This window comes from Rutidosis leptorrhynchoides, chromosome 4 (genome assembly GCF_046630445.1).
Source record: "Rutidosis leptorrhynchoides isolate AG116_Rl617_1_P2 chromosome 4, CSIRO_AGI_Rlap_v1, whole genome shotgun sequence".
Classification (NCBI taxonomy): Eukaryota; Viridiplantae; Streptophyta; class Magnoliopsida; order Asterales; family Asteraceae; genus Rutidosis; species Rutidosis leptorrhynchoides.
In genome coordinates, this window is record NC_092336.1 from 414,758,286 (window position 1) to 414,778,478 (window position 20,193).

Below are 20,193 nucleotides of genomic sequence, written 5' to 3' on the forward strand. Positions count from 1 at the left end.
AGTTGAAAAATAAACAAATGTAAATCACCATTCCCAAACATATGCACACCCCTTCTCTCTTTCTCAATAGTACCTTTTACACAACGACTGTATAAATTCAACGAATCCATTGATCTCTCCCACTTTTTCCCCATAATTTAACAACGGTAATGTTCTTGCTTTCTAAATATTCCTTCATTACAGTCGATACTTATATCTGTTTTGACTCAATTGGGTTATGGATTTCTTATACCAATTTGGTACTTTATGTAAAGATTAATACTTTCAGTTCATTAGCTGAATCTGTTTTCATGAATCATATTCATTTATGGTGAATTGAATTGGGTATGAATCAAATTAGGTTAATTTTACTAAAATGTTGTCTATTTTTTGATGATGGTTTCAAGATCAATGAATGATTGATTTTCTTGTTTGTTTCTATTTTATGGTTAATATAGCATAAATAAAGTTTGGAAGAAGATATGCTAGGTGAACTCCTTATAAACAGTCTTGTGTAAGCAGCTTACATTTATCAGTATTATTATATTTTCTATTTTTATTTTTTCTGTTGCTGGATTGAATTTGGGGAAATTGGTTTTGATCAGTTAAAATCTAAGTTCATGTATGATTACAGGTTGATTCTTGGATATGCATATCCAGCTTTTGAGTGTTTTAAAACCATTGAAAGGCATGGTGCTGCAAATTCAGAATTAAGATTTTGGTGTCAATATTGGTAAATTTTCCATTTTCACTTTAAATTAAGAATTAAAATTGACCATATTGGTTCTTTGGTCAACTATATTTTTAGGATTAGATCAATCAACCCTATTTTTAGGATTTGACATTTAAGTGCCATGTGTATTGATAGGGTTTGAGTTGCTTGTAGATGTCTTAATCTCACTAATAAGATAAAGAACTAGAAGCATATCCTATTCAAAGAAAGATATTAGGGTCAAAATTAGACTTTTGAAAAGGTCAAATCCTTTTTATTTATCAAATGAAAAGTGGTAATGCTTTAATGACTTGTATCTAGTGTAGTGAAAGTTGTATTGGATTTGGTAACAGTTGCTTTCGTATACGAGTTGATGACTTGGTCTTATAATTAGTAATAGAAAACATATTGGATTAGAGAATTTTATTGAAGTATGAAACTTCCAAACCTTCATAAAGAAGCAAACTTTGTCTCTGGTGTATAAGTATTTAATTCTAAGGTAGTAATTCTAAAATGACTTGTACATTGCAATGTTTAAGTTTACAAACTCACAATGCTTTGTGCCAAAACGTTTACCGTTTCTTTGTGTTTTCAGTTCGTATACTATGGTAACAAACTAACAATTTTGATCATAACTCAATATCAAATCTCGTTTCATTTGTTATGATTTCTTCTCAGGGTCATAATCGCAATTCTTACAGTATTTGAAAGAATCGGTGATATATTCATTTCATGGTACGTGTTAAGTAACTTGTTTACATTAATCGCTTATTGATGATGTATGCATGTTTTAACTTTTAACATTAACATTAACATTAACATTAGTTGACAATCTTTTTTATAGGGTACCAATGTATGGAGAATTGAAGCTAGCCCTTATTATCTATTTATGGTATCCAAAAACTAAGGTGGAAAGATGACCAAATTTTGTTTATATAATTTTATTGTTAATTGTTTCTTAAAAAAGAAAGTTCACGAGTGTTTCAGGGAACAGGATATGTATATAATGCGATGTTGAGGCCATTCATAGCGCGACATGAAACTGATATTGAAAGAAGTTTAAGGGAAATGAGAGCGAAAGCGTGGGATGTGGCGATTTACTATTGGCACAATGCTTCAGAATTGGGACAAACTAGAATTTTTGAAATCTTTCGATATTTGGCTTCGAACCCTTCAAGACCAAGATCCGAGGTACCATTTTTCTCCTTCTCGTTTTCAAAGAAAACTGCTAAGCAAAAACTAAAGAAGGTATGGTGATACCGTGTTTAATGACGCTTATTTTTGTACATTGAACATTTTTTTAACCTTTGAAATATAGTGGGCATAGTTTTTATGCAAGTAGATTTTTAACCTTCCAGTTGTTGCTCATTTTAGCCGTTAGTATAACAACGTAACTAGATGCTGCTAGTCGCGGGTGGCTCTTCTTGGCAATGACTAGAGCCGAAAAAATCAAAATTATCCAAACGTGTAGTCACTACAAATTACAAATCATGGTTTTTGTTGACTCTATTTTAGTATAAATCATGCCCAATTAAAACTTGTATATCAATTGTCATGTACGCTGGAATTCGCAAGTCGAGATGGCAATGGGCGGAAAAAACCCGCGACCCGTGGGTATCCGTGCATGGCGAGTAAATTTTAAATTTTTTTACCCGCGAGTGCGGGGCGGGTAAAATTTTGTACTCTCGCTGACGGGTCGAGAGCGGGTCGCTAGCGGGTCGTTGATGTGTAATACCTGCGGCGGGTAAAATTCGACCCATCCGCGATACCCCTTTGAGAAATCCACGGTATACCCATTAACCCTCATATAATATATTGTATTTAATTATACATTAATTTAATATACTTATTATTTCAATGTAAAATCCAATTTTTTTGCGGGTTTACTCGCAGGTCGTAAGTAACGAGTTAGTTAATATATATATATATATATATATATATATATATATATATATATATATATATATATATATATATATATATATATATATATATATATATATATATATATAGGGGCAGGATCAATGGAGAAGTAACCAATCGGGGGAAGCGGGGGGAAGCAAAATTTTTTTTTTATTTTTTTTTGTTTTTTTTGAATTTTTTTTTCCGGCATCAAGATCACACGAAAATATGAACATTTAGAAGAGACACTTCGTGATGAATGTTATTATTTAGGCGGGAAAACGATCGACAAAAATAACATTCAAGATAATATTGTTCGTGAAGAATATGAACGTTTTTTTCTTCATGTTTTGTGAAGTAAAAATTTAGCCCGATTTAGAGTTTAGGGTTTAGGGTTTAGGGTTTGGTGTTAAAAACTCAATCTAAATCCTAAATCTAAACCCTAAATCTAAACCCTAAACCCTAAATTTCTAAACCCTAATATCTAAACCCTATAAACCCTAATATCTAAACCCATTAGCTAAAACCTCAAAATACGCTCGAAAAACACGATAATTGTTATATATTACTTCTTCGAGCGTTTTCCCGCCAAAATAAAAACATTTATCACAAAGTGTCTACTAAATGTTCATATTTTCATCTCATCTATAATGTTCGTGAACAAAGTTTTTTCAAAAAACGAAAAATTTTTTTTTTTGCTTCCCCCCGCTTTCCCCGATTGGTTACTTCCTCTTGATCCTACCTATATATATATATATATATATATATATATATATATATATATATATATATATATATATATATATATATATATATATATATATATATATATATATATATATATATATATATATATATATATATAGTGGTAGGATCAAGAGGGAAGTAACTAATCGGGGGGAAAGCGGGGGAAGCAAAATCTTTTTTTTTTTCGTTTTTGTTTTTAAAACTTTGTTCACGAACATTGTAGATTGGATGAAAATATGAACATTTAATAAAGACACTTTGTGATAAATGTTTTTATTTTGGCGGGAATACGCTCGAAGAACTAATATATAACAATTATCGTGTTTTTCGAGCGTATGTTGAGGCTTTAGGTATTAGGGTTTAGATATTAGGGTTAATAGAGTTTAGATATTAGGGTTTAGAAATTTAGGGTTTAGGGTTTAGATTTAGGATTTAGATTGAGTTTTTAACACGAATGGTTTAGAGTTTAGGGTTTGGTGTTTTGGGTTTTTGGAATAAACACAAAACACCAAACCCTAAACCCTAAATCGGGCTAAATTTTACTTCACAAAACATGAAAAAAAAAACGTTAACATTCTTCACGAAGAATATTATCTTGAATGTTATTTTTGTCGATCGTTTTTCCGCCTAAATAATAACATTCATCACGAAGTGTCTTTTCTAATGTTCATATTTTCGTGTGATCTTGATGCCTGAAAAAAAAAAAAATTTACTTCCTCCCGATTGGTTACTTCCCCATTGATCCTGCCCATATACATATATATATATCGACGGGTAAAAATATCTTGACGGGTGGGTCCCAGGTATAGAAGATCTGTGTCAGCGCTAACACTAGGGGTGTTCATTTTCGGATATCCGAAAATTCGGATAGTGAAAAACCCCATTCGAAATCCGAATCCGAAATTTCGGATATCCGATTTTCGGATATCCGAAATTTCGGATTCGGATATCGGATTATCCGAATATCCGATATTTTTGAAGAACTTCGAATATTTTCGGATAATTTTCCGGATATTCGGATAATTTTCGGATATTTTTCTGATATTTCGGATATTTTTCGGATATTTTTCGGATTTTTTAGAAATTTTCGGATATTCGGATATCCGAATATCCGAAAATTTTAAAAACTCCATCCGATATCCGAATCCGAAAAATCGGATATCCGAATTTTCGGATATCCGATTTTTCGGATATTTTCGGATTCGGATTTCGGATTCAGATATTTTGAACACCCCTAGCTAACACCATCCTTTTTGCAATTCATATTTCGTGTCAAGGCCTATATCTAACCCAAAGTTCAAGGCTTTTCGTCATAATGTGAGGTTTCGGGCCAATCTAGTAACGTTTGAAATGTTTGAAAGTAGTTGGTATTCACTTGCAAGTTACAATAGGTATCAAGTATATACTCGTAATGAACTTGTTATTTGAGGACAACATGCCAATTAATATGCAGAAATTGATGATTTTTTGTATTCATTTAATAATAGTTATATGACACAATAATGGTCATGTCACATCATGTGTTGCTTAATTTTGGTTGTATATAATGATCTAGATCACATGATATCAATAGAAACTTTTGTTTTTTACTGAAATATTTCTTTATCAAGCAAATTACATTAATGTATTCTTGCAACAATTCTATTTTATCCAATTTTTTGATGAACAAATGTGTGCGAGTAAACCCCATATAATATAAAATTAATGTTTTCTTTACCAACATCATCTTTATTTAACCATCAAATGTATAATGTTTATTTTTTCCTATAGGTTTTTCAAAATAATCAAAATTCTCGAGATCGACGTCCACCACCAACATCACCACCTCCTCCCGCCACTCCACCTCCGGCTACTCCACAATCGGTTCCTCGAACTGATCTAGTTGAGGACACGTGGGTTCCAACAGCTCCACCGATGCCAAACATTAGCCATCGCCAACCAACATATCCGGAGGAGTTGCGTATCCCTGGATCACCAAGTAGACCCCATTCAAATCCGGGTCAAAGAGAACCCGTTTGGTTAAGGTTCAAAAAGTCGCAGGGTCTATGAGCTATGAGCTATGTAATGTACATTGTTTGTTGTATTTGTATCAAACTAATTATGAGAGTATTTAATTTTCAACAGTTAGACTGACAGTTAAGCCATTCAATTTTCATAGTTGTGTAATGACATAGCTAGTTTTTATTTTTCTTTTTTGGCAAAAGTACTCAAAGTATATAAACTAAGGGAAAACTTAACTGAAAGAATAAGCCCCAAATACAAAAACAGGGCAGAAAACCGGACAAAACACTATTCCTTAATCACCCCCGAGGTCATGAAGAGCTCGGATGTTACGCTGAGGTCCAACTCTCCCGTTGAAAATCCAATGACTAAAAATAATGATACCGCGACCCGCAAGCGCATGCTAAACGCATGCAGGCTATTCGCCCTAATAGGCGCATGCACATGGACTCTATGCGGTATACGGTAGTGCATTGCATACTTCGTTCTCAGTATGGCGGTTACTTGTTGACCAAATTCGATAATATATTTTCCATAATTAAATCCGGTATTTAGGGGAGTTTGTTATGGAAAGGATTATCACAATTTTGGATGATTCTAGAATTAGGGTTTGCTATATATACTAACCCTAATTGTCATTCTACGATATACCACGTTACGTAATCATCACACGAAACACATCTTACGTAACAGCTATTATCATCTCTCTCATCTTCTAAGGTTAACAGGTTAGTTCCTTTACGATTGTTATCTACAACCTTACTCAGGGCCTTCCGATCGACGGCTGTCATCGAAGGTGGACTTAATCACCTAGCCACCCCGCCGACATCATCATGCCGGCCAGGGTTATTCATGGTAGCCGGACCGGAGAGCTAAGTTCTAAGATCCTTAAACCTCTTTAAACGTATGGAGCATGCATACTCACCTTTTGGAAAATATATGCATGATCAAGTGGTGCTTTCATTGAGAGTCGAATTAATTCAAGACGTGTTTAATGGTTTTTTCTTTTAAAGTTTTGAATTATAAGGCTCGTTACTCACAAAATTTTCGAATTTTTTGTTTCTTTAACAGAATCATGACTTCCGGGGAATCATCGGAACGTACTCAAACGGATAATCAGAACACGCCGTCTGGTAATCAGCAGACGCAAGCTATGGCTACGGGGGCGGGAGTCACGCCTTACCCTCCACCTATGTCCGGCGAACCTTTTCAAAGGTATAAGCTGATATACCCGGATGGAGTAATACCACCAAGAGCAAACTCGCCGGTTACAACTACACGGCTAGATTTTTTCGCAGTGGATCCAAGGGTTATCTCTGTAGGCACTGGCGGAGAAACTGTGGGGCCGCATGTAGTATTTTGCGGCCAGATGCCTATTTACAGCACTACGGTTTCAATCCCTCTGCAGACGCAGAGTGGTCAGCAAAATTCATCGTTTACACCGTTGCAGCCTTGGCAGCCGCCGCGTCCAGTTTCACAGTTTCTAACCCCTGCGGATGCGCAGGTGTTGCTTAATAGTTGGGGATTCGGTGTCATTCCAGACGCAAACTCGCATTGGACACCGCTAACTGCAGAACAGCAAAGCACTGTGCATACAGTAGGTCTTTTAGCAGCATACCCGCATGTCTTGCAGACATCTGCTCTGCAGGTGTTGGCTCCTTTACATCAACATGTATACTCTGCGCCGTCAGGGCTCCCATCTTTCCCAATGCAACAGCTTTGGCCATATGCGCAGACGCCAGGACAATCTTGGCAAAACATTCAGGGGCAGGCGAACCTTGCGGGGCAATTCATGTAGGCTGCACCTCCTGACATGATTCACTTATTTTCACAACCTGATTTTGTTCAGGATATGATGAAGTGTTTCTTCGCAGGGCTCAAAGGTGACCCTGTTAAACCTCCTTTTGAGCTACCAACTACTTTTGATAAGTTTCTTCCACACATAACTGCATATCCGTTTCCGTCAGCGCCAAAGATACCTCACACGCTGGGTACCTATAATGGCTTGACTGATCCAGATGATTTCCTTCAGCAGTTTGAAGGCGCAATGTGCACCCAGGGATGAGTGGATCCAGTTGCATGTCAGTTATTTCCCATGACACTGCAGGGTATTGCACGCGAATGGTTCAATAAGCCGCCAGCCGGTAGTATATCCGGGTTCATGGATTTACGAACAAAGTTTTTGCTGCAGTATCAAAATCAGAGGCCGCACAAGCGCACTCATATTGAATGTCATGATATCGTACAGAAACCCAAGGAATCTTTGGGTGAATTTCTTACGAGATGTACTAATGAGTGCTTGCGCATACCAGACCTTAAACCGGAGCAACAGATTTATGGGCTCATACATGGTATAAGTTCAGAACGTCATCCAACGCTGGTCAAGAGTCTGCGCCATACGGTGCCAACAACTTATGCTGAAGCACTTAATGAATGTCACGATTCTATGCGGAGTGGTGAGGATAATGATATTCTCACTGCTAGCTTACGCAACGAGAGGAAAGACGATGATGATCGTTGGCGCGATCAAAGCCGCGGTAACAGTTCTCGCGAAAGGTATCCTTGTGGTGGTCCCATAAGAAGTGAAAAGGGACGAGCGAGTGGTAATTATAGAAACAATAATCAGCGCGGCATTAATAATCAGAACTATGCATTGCTCAAAAGCCTGTATAAAACACCAAAAGAGATTTTGGCCACCGAACCAGTGTGTGCAACCTTTGCGATTCCAACTCCGCTGACAGAATTTGGTAAGCGGGATAAAACAAAGTACTGCGAGTTCCATGACGATCATGGCCATGACACCAATCGGTGTAAAAACTTAATGGAAAGGGTGTTGGAAGCATTGCGCGCAGGAAAGTTAGATCACCTAAAACCACCAAAGAAAGATAAGGGAAAAGCCGCAGAAGAGGGTTCAAAAGCCAAAACTTTTGCATGGCAAAAATTCGATAAAACTAAAGGTGCCGATTTAACCATCAATATGGTTGACGCAGAAAAAGTTGGTCAGCAAAGAAAGTACAATGACTTCCAGGATTGGGAACTTATCCCAATTTCATTCGCTCATGTCACGTCAATCGACACAGTTAATGAGCCTGTTATCATCAAGTATCGCATTCCTGATCACGGAATACAGATAAAACGCATGCATGTTGATACCGGAAGCAGTGTCGACATTATGTACGAACATTGCTATCGTTTTCTTCCCGCAGAAGTCAAGGTGAAGTTACGCCAATACGATATTACGCTATCAGGATTCTCTGGGGAAAGCTCACGGCTGCTAGGCCGGATAGAGCATGTAGTAGAGCTTGCAGATGATAAGAATCCGCAGTTGGTTAGAAGCGAGTTAATCGACTTTTATGTGTTCCGTTCGATTTCGCGCTACAATGCGCTTCTGGGGAGAAATTTCATATGGCGTTTTAACATTGTACCCTCAGTGGTGCATGGCTTGATTAAATTTCCAGCGTAGGAGAACAACTTAAAAGCAGTGCAGTTATAGCTAACCGCTTGCATCCGGACAAGCGAATCAAAATTGGCTTGGCTTGTCAGTCGAAACTAAAGCTAAGTTGCACGGTATCTTGTTAGCCAACGTGGATGTTTTCGCATCACAAGAATCAGACATGACTGGGGGTCCCGCGGGACATTGCGGAGCATAAGTTGAATGTTAATCCATCACTCACGCCCATTTGACAGAAGAAGCGGCACATAGCCCTTGAGCGCAGTGATTGGTTATGCGCAGAAGTTGATAACTTGGTGAGAGCAAACATCCTGCGGGAAGTACGGTATCAGACATGGGTTGCTAATCCTGTGTTGGTAAAGAAGGCTGACGGTAACTGGCGGATGTGTGTCAATTTTAAAGACATTAACAAAGTGTGTCCTAAAGATAACTACCCTCTCCCAGAGATTGACTGGAAGGTAGAATCGTTATTGGGTTTTCGGTACAAATGTTTTCTGGATGCGTACAAGGGTTATCACAAAATACTCATGGCCGCAGAAGACGAGGGCAAAACTGCTTTCCATACGCCGCAGGGTATTTATTGTTATACGAAGATGCCCTTCGGATTAAAAAACGCAGGCGCTACCTATCAGCACGTAATTGACACAGCTTTCAAGCACCAAATTGGCAGAAATCTTGAAACATATGTCGATGACTTGGTAATTAAAAGTAACACCGAAGAAGAAATGCTCGCGGACATCCTAGAAACGTTTGCGTCTTTGCGCATGATCAACATGAAGCTTAACCCGCTCAAGTGTAGTCTCAGGGAAGAGGAAGGCAAGTTTCTAGGTCATGTGGTGACGGCGCGGGAAATCAAGGCGAATCCCAAAAAGATCGAAGCCATTGATAGTTTACCATCTCCAATGACAAAGAAAGATGTGCAGAATTTAACCGGGAAGCTCGCGGTTTTTGTCAAAAGCCGCAGAGCGGCAGTTGCCATTCTTCAATACTTTGAAGAATCGTTTAAAGAAAAAGGACTTCGTATGGACTCAGGAAGCAGAATCAGCTTTTCAAGAGATAAAGAAGGTGCTTGCTGAATTACCAACACTCACTGCGCCAGTTGCAGGAGAAACGCTTACGCTGTACCTTGCCGCATCAAAAGAAGCTGTCAGCTCTGTTCTTATCGCAGATCGCGGAAAGGTAATCTATTCTCTTTCGTCTACATATATGAATTATTTCGTGGATATATAACGCTGAGGTTTTCTCAGACGCAAATGCCAGTTTACTTCGTAAGCAAGACGCTGACAACAAGCGAAGTAAACTATTCATCTATCGAGAAGCTAGTATATGAGCTAGTTCACACCGCGCGACGTTTGCTTCAGCACTTTCAAGCACACCCAGTTGTGTTTCTAACTGATCAACCGATCAAACAGGTTGGTAACTGCCTAAATTGCGGCAATGTCCTGGAATACCGCATTGACTAACGCAATAATTTTTTTCAGGTGCTGTATAAGCCTGAGATTTCGGGCCGAATGGCTAAATAGGCAGTTGAGTTAGGAGAACACGAAATAAATTTTTCCTCGCGAAGCGCAGTTAAGGGTCAAATACTTGCGGATTACCTAGCATAGTTACCCGCAGATGTTGAAGCATCGGCTGAACATCAGGATACGCCTGCACCAATTTTGACACCATGGGAGTTATACACCGATGGTGCCTGTAGCGCGGCTGGCGCGGGTGCAGGGGTAATTTTAACTGGCCCGGATGGCGAAAAGCATACATATGCACCGCGGTATAATTTTGCTGTTACAAACAACGAAGCAGAATATGAGGCTTTGTTAGCAGGTATGCGGATTGCGCATAAGTTAAATGTCAAAGTTCTACACGCTTATGTGGATTCAAAGCTAGTATGCAGCCAAGTTAGCGGAGACTTTTAAGGGCACGACATAGCCATGCAGCAATATCTATTGCTTGTTCATAACCTCGCTGACCAGTAAAAGGCTTTTCAAATTTCCCATATAATGCGAGGGTAAAATAAGAAGGCAGATGCGCTTAGCAAATTGGCTTCATTGGCCTTTGATCATCTGGGGATAAGAGTTCTCATAGAAGAACTGCATGCGAAATTCATTGTTATGGTGCCTTTAGTGGCACCTGTTGAGGAATCCAACTCAACATGGATGACACCCATAATTTCTTTTCTGCGGGATGGAACTTGCACGCGGACTCTGTTGACGCAAAGAAAGTTCATACCAAGGCACCAATGAATGCCCTTGAGGGTGACGTCCTATATCGAAGAATGTCGTGGATGTGAACAGACGGGGCGATAGGACTATGTCGGTTAGGTTAGTAATCCAGGAGGTGACCTACACGGTCATTTGTGCTTACGCACCTCATGCGGGCCTTGGCGCAGCTGAAAAGAGACACTTCTGGGAATCGTTAGACGAGGTTGTGAGGATGTGCCCTCCGAACCATCGATTACTTATTGGGGGAGACCTAAATGGTCATATAGGAACGAATGTTGAGGGTTATCCGGGGGCCCATGGGGGCTTTGGGTACGGAGTAAGAAATGAGGAAGGGCTCTCTATTCTCGATTTTGCTGTTGCTCACGATTTGGTTGTTGCGAATTTGTTCTTCAAGAAGACGAACGCTCAGTTAGCAACGTTTCATAGCGGGGGTAATAGTACCCAGATTGACTATTTGTTACTTCGCAGAGGGGATCTTAGGACATGTGGGGACTGTAAGGCCCTGACTGACTTGACATGCTCCTCCCAACACAGATTGTTGGTCATGGATTTGGTTCTCCGGAGACGGGTCACTAAGAGTGTAAGGCCCGTCCAACCTACAATCCTATGGAAGAAGTTGAATGGAGAGAAGGCAGAGACTTTTAAGACTTTAGTTGTAGAAAGAGTGGAGGCAGAAGCGGAAATGGTATCTCATGAAGATGCGGACCAGATATGGAATTGCCTAGCGTCCGCCATTAGAGAGGCAGCCAAGGAAGCCTTGGGTGTGGCAGTAGGAACTTCGAGAGGACATAGGTCGGATAAAGAATCATGGTGGCTTAGTGACGAAGTTCAAAGCAAAGTCGCGCTTAAGCAACTAAGGTTTAGGGAGCTCATCACTTGTCGGGAGGGGACCCCGACGGGTAGAACTAGGGTTGAAGAGAGATATAAAGAAGCCAAAAGAGAGGCTAAGAAGGCTGTAGCACGTGCAAAAGATAAGGCATACGAAGATTTGTATAGGAAACTAGACTCCAAAGAAGGAGCTAACGATATCTACAGGATAGCCAAAGCTAGGGAGCGAAGGCGCAGGGACCTAGATAACATCAAGTTTATCAAAAATGAAGCTGGTCAAACCTTAGTAAAGGAATACGAAATTCGAAAAAGATGGGAAGGGTACTTCTCATCCCTTTTCACCGGAGGAAGACCTGAATGTCTCGAAGACCCGATAGAATCTGAGATTGAACAATCCCAGAACAACATAGATTTTAGGAGGATCAACCACGAGGAAGTAAGATCGGCACTACGAAAAATGGGGAGAAATAAAGCTGCGGGACCGGACCAGATCCCCATTGAGGCGTGGCGGTGCCTTGGCGATAATGGTCTTAGGTGGTTGACTTGCCTTTTCAACAAAACGTATCGAAGCTCTAAAATGCCTATGGAATGGAGAGTGAGCGAGACTATTCCCATTTATAAGAACAAGGGGGATGCTCAAACCTGCGGTAACTATAGAGGCATAAAATTACTTAGCCACACTATGAAGCTTTGGGAGAGAGTGATTGAGGCTAGACTTCGACGTGTAACAAATGTTTCGGAAAACCAATTTGGTTTCATGCCAGGGCGATCTTCGATTAAGGGAATCCATATTATTAGGAACCTTGTAGAGAAGTATAGATAAAAGCAAAAGAACCTCGAGATGGTATTCTTAGACTTGGAAAAGGCCTACGATTGCATCCCACGAAATTTAATTTGGAAGACCCTTAGAGGTAGAAGTATCCCGAGTAGATATATTAGCGTTATTAGGGATATGTACGAAGGGGCAAAGTCTTGTGTTCGAACGCCGGTGGGAAATACAGAAGTTTTCCCAATAAAAGTAGGCCTGCATCAGGGATCGGCCCTTAGCCCTTTTCTTTTCGCTTTGATCCTTGATGAGCTTTCTCGAGGGATACAAGAGTGTATCCCTTGGTGCCTAATTTTTGCCGATGATATTGTGCTTGTTTTTGAATCTAAGAAGGAACTTAATAGAAGACTGGAGCAATGGAGGGTAGTCTTAGTAGGTAATGGTCTACATATTAGTAGACAAAATACGGAATATCTTAGATGTGTTTTTGATAGAAACACTGATGAACGAGATGATGGGGTGAACATCTGCATTGGAGACCAGATCTTGCATCCACAAACCTCGTTTAGGTACTTAGGCTCAATGCTCCAAAAATCGGGGAGGATAGATGAAGACGTGTCTCACCGTATTAAAGTAGGGTGGGTGAAGTGGAGAGCAGCGGCTGGAGTCTTATACGACAGGAAGATCCCCCTAAAGCTGAAAGGGAAATTCTTCAAGGTGGCAATTAGACCTGCCATGTTATACGGATCAGAATGTTGGCCAATGAGGAAGGCGCAAGAGAGGAGGATGGAGGTGGTAGAGATGAGGATGCTTAAGTTGACATGTGGTAAGACGATGTTCGATATGATCCCAAATAGTGTTTTTAGGGAGAACCTGAAAGTTAGAAGCATCATCGACAAGCTAAGAGAAGAACGCCTTCGATGGTTTGGGCATTTGAGGAGGCGACCGCTTAATGCAACTGTTAGAAGAGTCGAGGCGCTTACAGTTGATGGTGTAAGGAGAAGGGGTAGACCCACACGTAGGTGGGAGGATAGAATTAAGCTCGACTTGAAGGAGCTTTTATTGACCGAGGACATGACTTCTGATAGGAATGCGTGGAGGGCTAGAATTAGAATAGACGAGTAGGCTTTGATTTATTTGTGTGTATGCGGGAAGGTGTGTTGGTGTCTTCTTGTGTAGTGACGTTCGTATGGTTGTTTGTGTTCACCTGTATCTTCTTGTATCGTGTTTTCCGTGCTTTGCATTTAACCAGGACCCCGTCTTGGTTTTGGGTATGAATGTGTGCGCAGGTACGTTTATGTTTTATGGAGGTACGGTATGTATGTACGCGTGCGTAGGGTTTAGGGTATGGTTGCATGCATGTTTATGTACGGATGTTTTTTTTGGGTATGTATTTTTTTTTCTTTGTGTGCTTTTATGGTTGATTAGGGCATGTTTAGGGAGGTTTGTATGTTTTGTATGTACGTATGTATGTATGTTTGTATGTATGTATGTATGTATGTATGTATGTGTATGTAAGTATGTTTATGTTTGCTTCTATGTTTTGTATGTTTATGGATGTAGGTTTGTTTGTGTGTTTGTATGTTTATGTCTTTTGTGGGTATGTTTATATGTACGCATGTATGTTTCTTGTGTATATGTTTTATGTTTTGTTTAGATACGGATGTCTGTATGTATGTATGTATGTATGTGTGGGGGTTTGTATGTATGGAGGTTTATGTCTGTAGAGATGTATGTTTAGGAGTGTTTCTGGTTGTTGGTATGTGGACATCTTTGTCTATTGTTTTTTTAGTGTAGCATTCCTCGTTATGTCTGGAGCCCTGCACAGCTGCCTATGGTACGTTCCCTTATATATATATATATATATATATAATTTTTTTTTGTATTATGTGTATTATTTTTTTTATATTTATATATATACATACATATATATACGGCCCATTATTGGTGGCAACACCAAGCGTCGATTTATTGGCGACTTGACCGCCGCTTAGTGGCTATATTGAACTCCAGGCTCGATTTTAAAACCCATGGAAACTCGCTCTTACCATTTTCATGGCGTCTCGATTTTATTATTTTATTATTTATTTATTTATCTCTATTTATTTGAATTATTTATTTATTTATTTAATTTTTTTTTAAAATTATCTCTATTTATTTTACTACTACTTTTTGGGCCGGAGGTCCTTTTGGAAGCAATCTCTTTATCCCTCGAATAGAGAGAGGGAGGACTTTCTCTACTCTTGTGAGTGTTTCACTCGGGGTGTAGAAATAATTTCTCTCTTTTCTAGGATAGAGGAAGGGTTGTCTACGCTTCACCTCCCCCATACCTCACGCATGTGGGATTGGGCACGTTGTTGTTGTTGTTGTTGTTGTTGTTGTTGTTGTCGTCGTTGTTGTTGTATTTAAGGTGCATTGGCCCAAATGAAGCAGAGGAGGTTATATGCGAGGTGCATGAGGGTGCATGCGCTCTTCATTCGGGGCACAGGTCTATTGTGTCAAAAATTATGCGGCTAGGTTATTATTGGCCAACCATGTACGCAGACACTGCAAGCATAGTTAAGCGCTGCGAATTATGCCAAATACATGCACCAATCAGCAGAGCACCTGCGCATCCAATGATTCCAGTCTCCTCACCATTGCCATTCTGCAAATGGGCAACTGACATAGTCGGACCATTTCCAAAAAGCTGAGGTAATATAACCATTTATTTAACATCATAATTACGCTACCTACGTCAGTATCTTACGCATACTCTGCATACGCAGGAAATATCAAATTCTTGATTGTTGCAATTAACTATTTCACAAACTGGGTAGAAGCGAGACCGCTGTCACACCCCCAAAATGGGACTGGGGGTAACTGTGACCAATTATATCATAACACAAGTGTATAAGTGAGAACGACTCTATATGAGACGTTTTAAATAAACCTTTATTAATAAAATAGCGGAAGCGTATTAAATGTTTACATCATTAAATGAACATGAATAAATGTTTATGAAATATAATAAAATATACGATGTGGACTCCATGCAAGCATCAAATCTATCATCACATAGTAGCAATCATCTAGCTCATTCATCACCTGAGACAAAACATGCTTAAAGTGTCAACCAAAAAGGTTGAGTGAAATTCACAGGTTTATAAATAATATCTAAAGTTTTAGACCACAAGGTTTAGTTTAAAGTTGATCAATATAGATATATCAATCTAAAAGTGTTACTGCAGTTTGTAATATTGCTACTAAACAAGTTTACACTATGACACCTTGTACTGTCAGTGTCGTGGAATCATTATTATTATAACCAAAGATCAGCGGTCAAATGGTTAGAGACGTTACTCTCAATAGGCCTACTCACAATAATTAAGTTTGCATTTAAACGTAGCAATTGACGATATTACGGTAGGGATTTAGCATGAATCAAAGCATGACAACATAGTTAACAATTTAGTACTTGTGTCTAAGCGTAAAACAGTTATAAAGCAAGCATGTGTCTTACCCCAAAAGTTATAAAAATAGTTATGAAATAGTAAAAAGTGGGGCTATGAAGTTCACCTTAGTAGCAAGTAAGTTATTCCACACACGAAAGAATTGAACGAAAGGACGTGACCGAGATCTCAACCTAGAGATAGAACGTATGATTAGCTAATGTCTAATAGACATAAAGTTTGTTTATTAATATAGCAACTATATTAACAGTGACAGTTTTCTAGAAAAGTTCTTATTTCTCAAAAGTTTCTAATTTCGAAAACCTACTATTTATGGAAAGCTTACATTTATAGTATGTTTCTAGTTTAGGAAGTTCGGGTTATAATCCTTCACAAAGAGTTGTACAACTTTGCCCAAACCTCGTTGCTATCAAGTAAGTCACTCTGATGATCTGTTGTTACCGGGCGCCCAGGACTCTTGACCAGAATCTAAGTCTTGGTTTTCGAGATCCACAAGCGGTTCCCATAAGGCAACAAGGACCACCCTAGGCCGTAAGTAGCGGTGAGGTTCGTATATAGTGCACGTTATCTTTTAATTATAACCTTCACGTTATAGGTGTATACACACAACGAATTATTAATGTACTTAATAATTATATATGTGATAATATAACGTAAGTATTATTTAATATTTAGTTATTATACCTTAGTATGTCTTATATATATTAAATATAATTACCTTTAAATAAATACCTAAATTACTTTAAAAATAATAGTGTTTTATTAATCAAACATTATCCAAAAATGTCTAGATAATTAATTAAATATCTAAAAATTATATACATAATTTTTATAGTCCTATTTAATCATATAGATCAGTAAAAAAATTTAAGAAAACGTATTTATTATATTTTTATATTTATTTTTGTTTTTACCCTTAATTTATTCACAAAACAAGTTTAATTCTACATAATTACTAAATAAACCCAAACAATTATTTTTATAATTTTTATAAGTTTCTATCAGTCTAATAACTTGTAGAAAAATATTTAAAAATATTTTTTTTATTATTTTATATTTATTCTTAATTTACCTTCGAATTACATAATAATAAAGTTTAATTATATAATAATTACCAATTCGACCCAAGTAATTATTTTTATAATTTTTTGCAAATCTATATAAGTTTTATAAACTCATAAAAAATTATATATATATTTTATTTTTGGTTAAAAATATTTATTACCAATTTTACATTTTTTTACGTTTAAATACTACATTATTCGTATTTAATTATAAATAATATTCCATAAATTATCAAAATTATTTTTATACATCATAATACTTCTAATACTAATTATAACATATAAAAAATAATTAAGTTTGAATTTTATAAAGAATATACAATAAATATAAATATAATCGATAATATTAAAAAAATAATAAAAATAGAAAGTACCTCAAATTTTCTTCAAGGTTTTGAGAGAATAACTTAAGTTTTTGTTTTTGGCAAGAAAAAATGAATGAGGAGCCATGTATTTATAGGTAAAAATGATCGGTGAAAATAAAAAAAAATAAATAAAATAAAGGTGCCAATTTTGACAAAAAAAGAAAACATGTTAAAAATGTTTTTAATATGTTTTTGTCTTTGAAAATATTTAGTCAAAATTCATGGGTTCATTATATAATTTATAAAAAAAAAATCTTATTTTTTTTTATATAAGCTAAAAATATAAATAATGATTAAAATAATTTATCATTTAATTAATAATTATGTTACATATAGTTATATATATAATACGCATTAATATTAATATTATATAAAGTTATTTTATATAATTAGTATAAACTTTAGTGAACAAAAAGTGTCGACTAAAAATAAATATTTGATCAACGTCGAATTTAATCATATATAGTACGTACGGATAACAACCCTAGGGGCAAATTAGTCAATTCAAGTATGGAAATGTGAAGGTTGTTATAGTACCTTCCCGTTAAAGAAAACTTCATCCCGAAGTTTCAAGTAGACTTTTCGGATGCATCGGCGGTTGAGAAGAGATGGGGATATTTCCATTTCATTTGGTCTTCACGTTTCCAGGTATACTAGGGGCCACGTCGTGAATTCCAACGGATCTTAACAATGGGAATGTTGCTTTGTTTCAAGCGTTTAATCTCATGATCCATAACTTCTATAGGTCCTTCGATGAAGTGCATTTTATCATCAATGCGAATACCACCGCTCCTAACTCTAAGTCACGTGGTATAGTTCTTCTCATGTTTCTTCAGTTGTCTAGATGCGTAAGCAATAACATTGTTATGTTGCATCAAAACACATCCGAAACCTTGATTCGAGGCATCACAATAGATTATGACATCGTCGGTGCCATCGGGTAATGATAGTATCGGGGTTGTGGTCAATTTATCCTTTAGAACCTTAAATGCAGATTCATGTTCTTCGGACCACTCAAACTGTTTCCCCTTGTGAGTTAGTTTGGTGAGAGGTTTGGCTAGAATGGAAAAGTCTTTAATAAACCTTCGGTGGTAAACAGCGAGTCCCTAAAATTGGCGAATATGCTTTCTTGTGCCAAAAAGATATTAAATCATACAATTGATGTTTACGAGGGTGTTTTGGTTTAGCCGTGAAATATCGGAAGTAAAAACTTCTCAGACGAGCTAAGTGGAATCTTTATCCGTGATACCAGTGTAAGAACAGTTAGGATTGATACCAATCTGAAATACAGTTGGGGTTGAATTCCCACATAGTGGCTCCCTTAAGAATAGGTGTGACCATTGTGCGTATCTCAGACACTGATTTCACAGCCCGCATTTATGCCACAGTCAACGCTAAAAAGAATAGTTGATGAGCGCAAGAGGTGTGTTTTGTTCTTGCACAAAGGATAGGAGGAACTGTGATCCAATCATAGTGTAAAGTAATAAAAATTTTCTGTTAGAAAAATACGTCAAAGAAATTTTGAAAAAGTTTGAGTCGTTTTAATGTTACAATAATAATGGAATGAAGTTCTTAGTAAAACTTGTACTATTTTAAGTAAAACAATTTTGAGCTAGTTAAACCACCCATAAAAGAATTTGATTTTTAGGAAAAAGATATGTACTAATCAAAAATAAGTAAAGGTAATTTTATTTACTTTATTATATAAATATATACAGATTTATAAAATTTGCACGAGTGGTAGTAAATAAATTTATTTATTAAATTTTCGAGAGGATCGCACAGTTAAATAGTGTGTATAAAATTTTGATTTAATAGAATATTCATATTTTGGGTGGTTACGAGTTGGAGAAAGATCGGGAAAAATCGAGTGAAGGACCTTGAAAATTTCGGGTGATAATTGAGCAACAATGTTACGAGGTAATGAAAATTATTGAATTTAAATGTGGTTGATGACTATTATTAAGGCATTAGTTCTTGGAATTCAAAATGTTCATGTGTGAAGTTGTTGCTGACAAGTGAGGTATGAATGGTAGAGTATGAGAACGTGAAGTTAATCCCCTGTTGTCTTTGATATGCCAACTGGTCATGACTATTATTGGAGTCGAAAGACTGGCAGTACGTGCCCTTATTATATCTATGCATGAATTGCTTAATTCCGACGGTCACAAAGATTTCATAATAACTTGAACATGAATAATCCGATGTTCGCATAGACAAGTATGAAGACACGCTAATGCAGTGGCTTTCGTCTATGTGATGATTATCAATTTATCAAGTTCTCATTAAATCTGTGATTATTGCTGGGATGATATGGCTTTCCCCAATGAGTAAGGGTGATGTAAGGACGTGGTGTCACTTGCCTATTGTTAGAACCATTTATATATAATCATTTAATGATACAACTAACATGCTTTTAACATCGAGGCGAAATCGTAAGATTTTCCAGAAAACTGGTTAACGATTCAGAGGTCGCGACTTATTGTTTAGGTACAACAAATCGCGATGTTTGACCTTAAGTAACGTAATGATAATCATATCAATGCTACCTTTGATCATATGGAGTGCGTGAGGGATCACGTGCTTTTCAATATGGCGATGGAAATATATACTTCAGCCTTAACTGGCCTGAAGTGTGGATACGCTAGAGTATGATGGGATTTTTTTAATTGATGTGGTAGTTTTCAGATGTGATTAGGGTGAGTTT

General features: G+C 37.3%; 1 protein-coding gene across 1 annotated transcript; it reads left to right on the forward strand.

The window, feature by feature from the left end:
• The first annotated feature begins 430 nt into the window (after positions 1 to 430).
• LOC139844165 (putative HVA22-like protein g) lies at positions 431 to 5,436 on the forward strand. The gene is made up of 6 exons (XM_071834369.1): positions 431 to 493; positions 614 to 712; positions 1,370 to 1,426; positions 1,536 to 1,599; positions 1,679 to 1,882; positions 5,111 to 5,436. Exons 1-6 carry the CDS (start codon positions 462 to 464, stop codon positions 5,387 to 5,389), a joined length of 735 nt encoding a protein of 244 aa, XP_071690470.1. The 5' UTR covers positions 431 to 461; the 3' UTR covers positions 5,390 to 5,436.
• Positions 5,437 to 20,193: the final 14,757 nt, after the last annotated feature.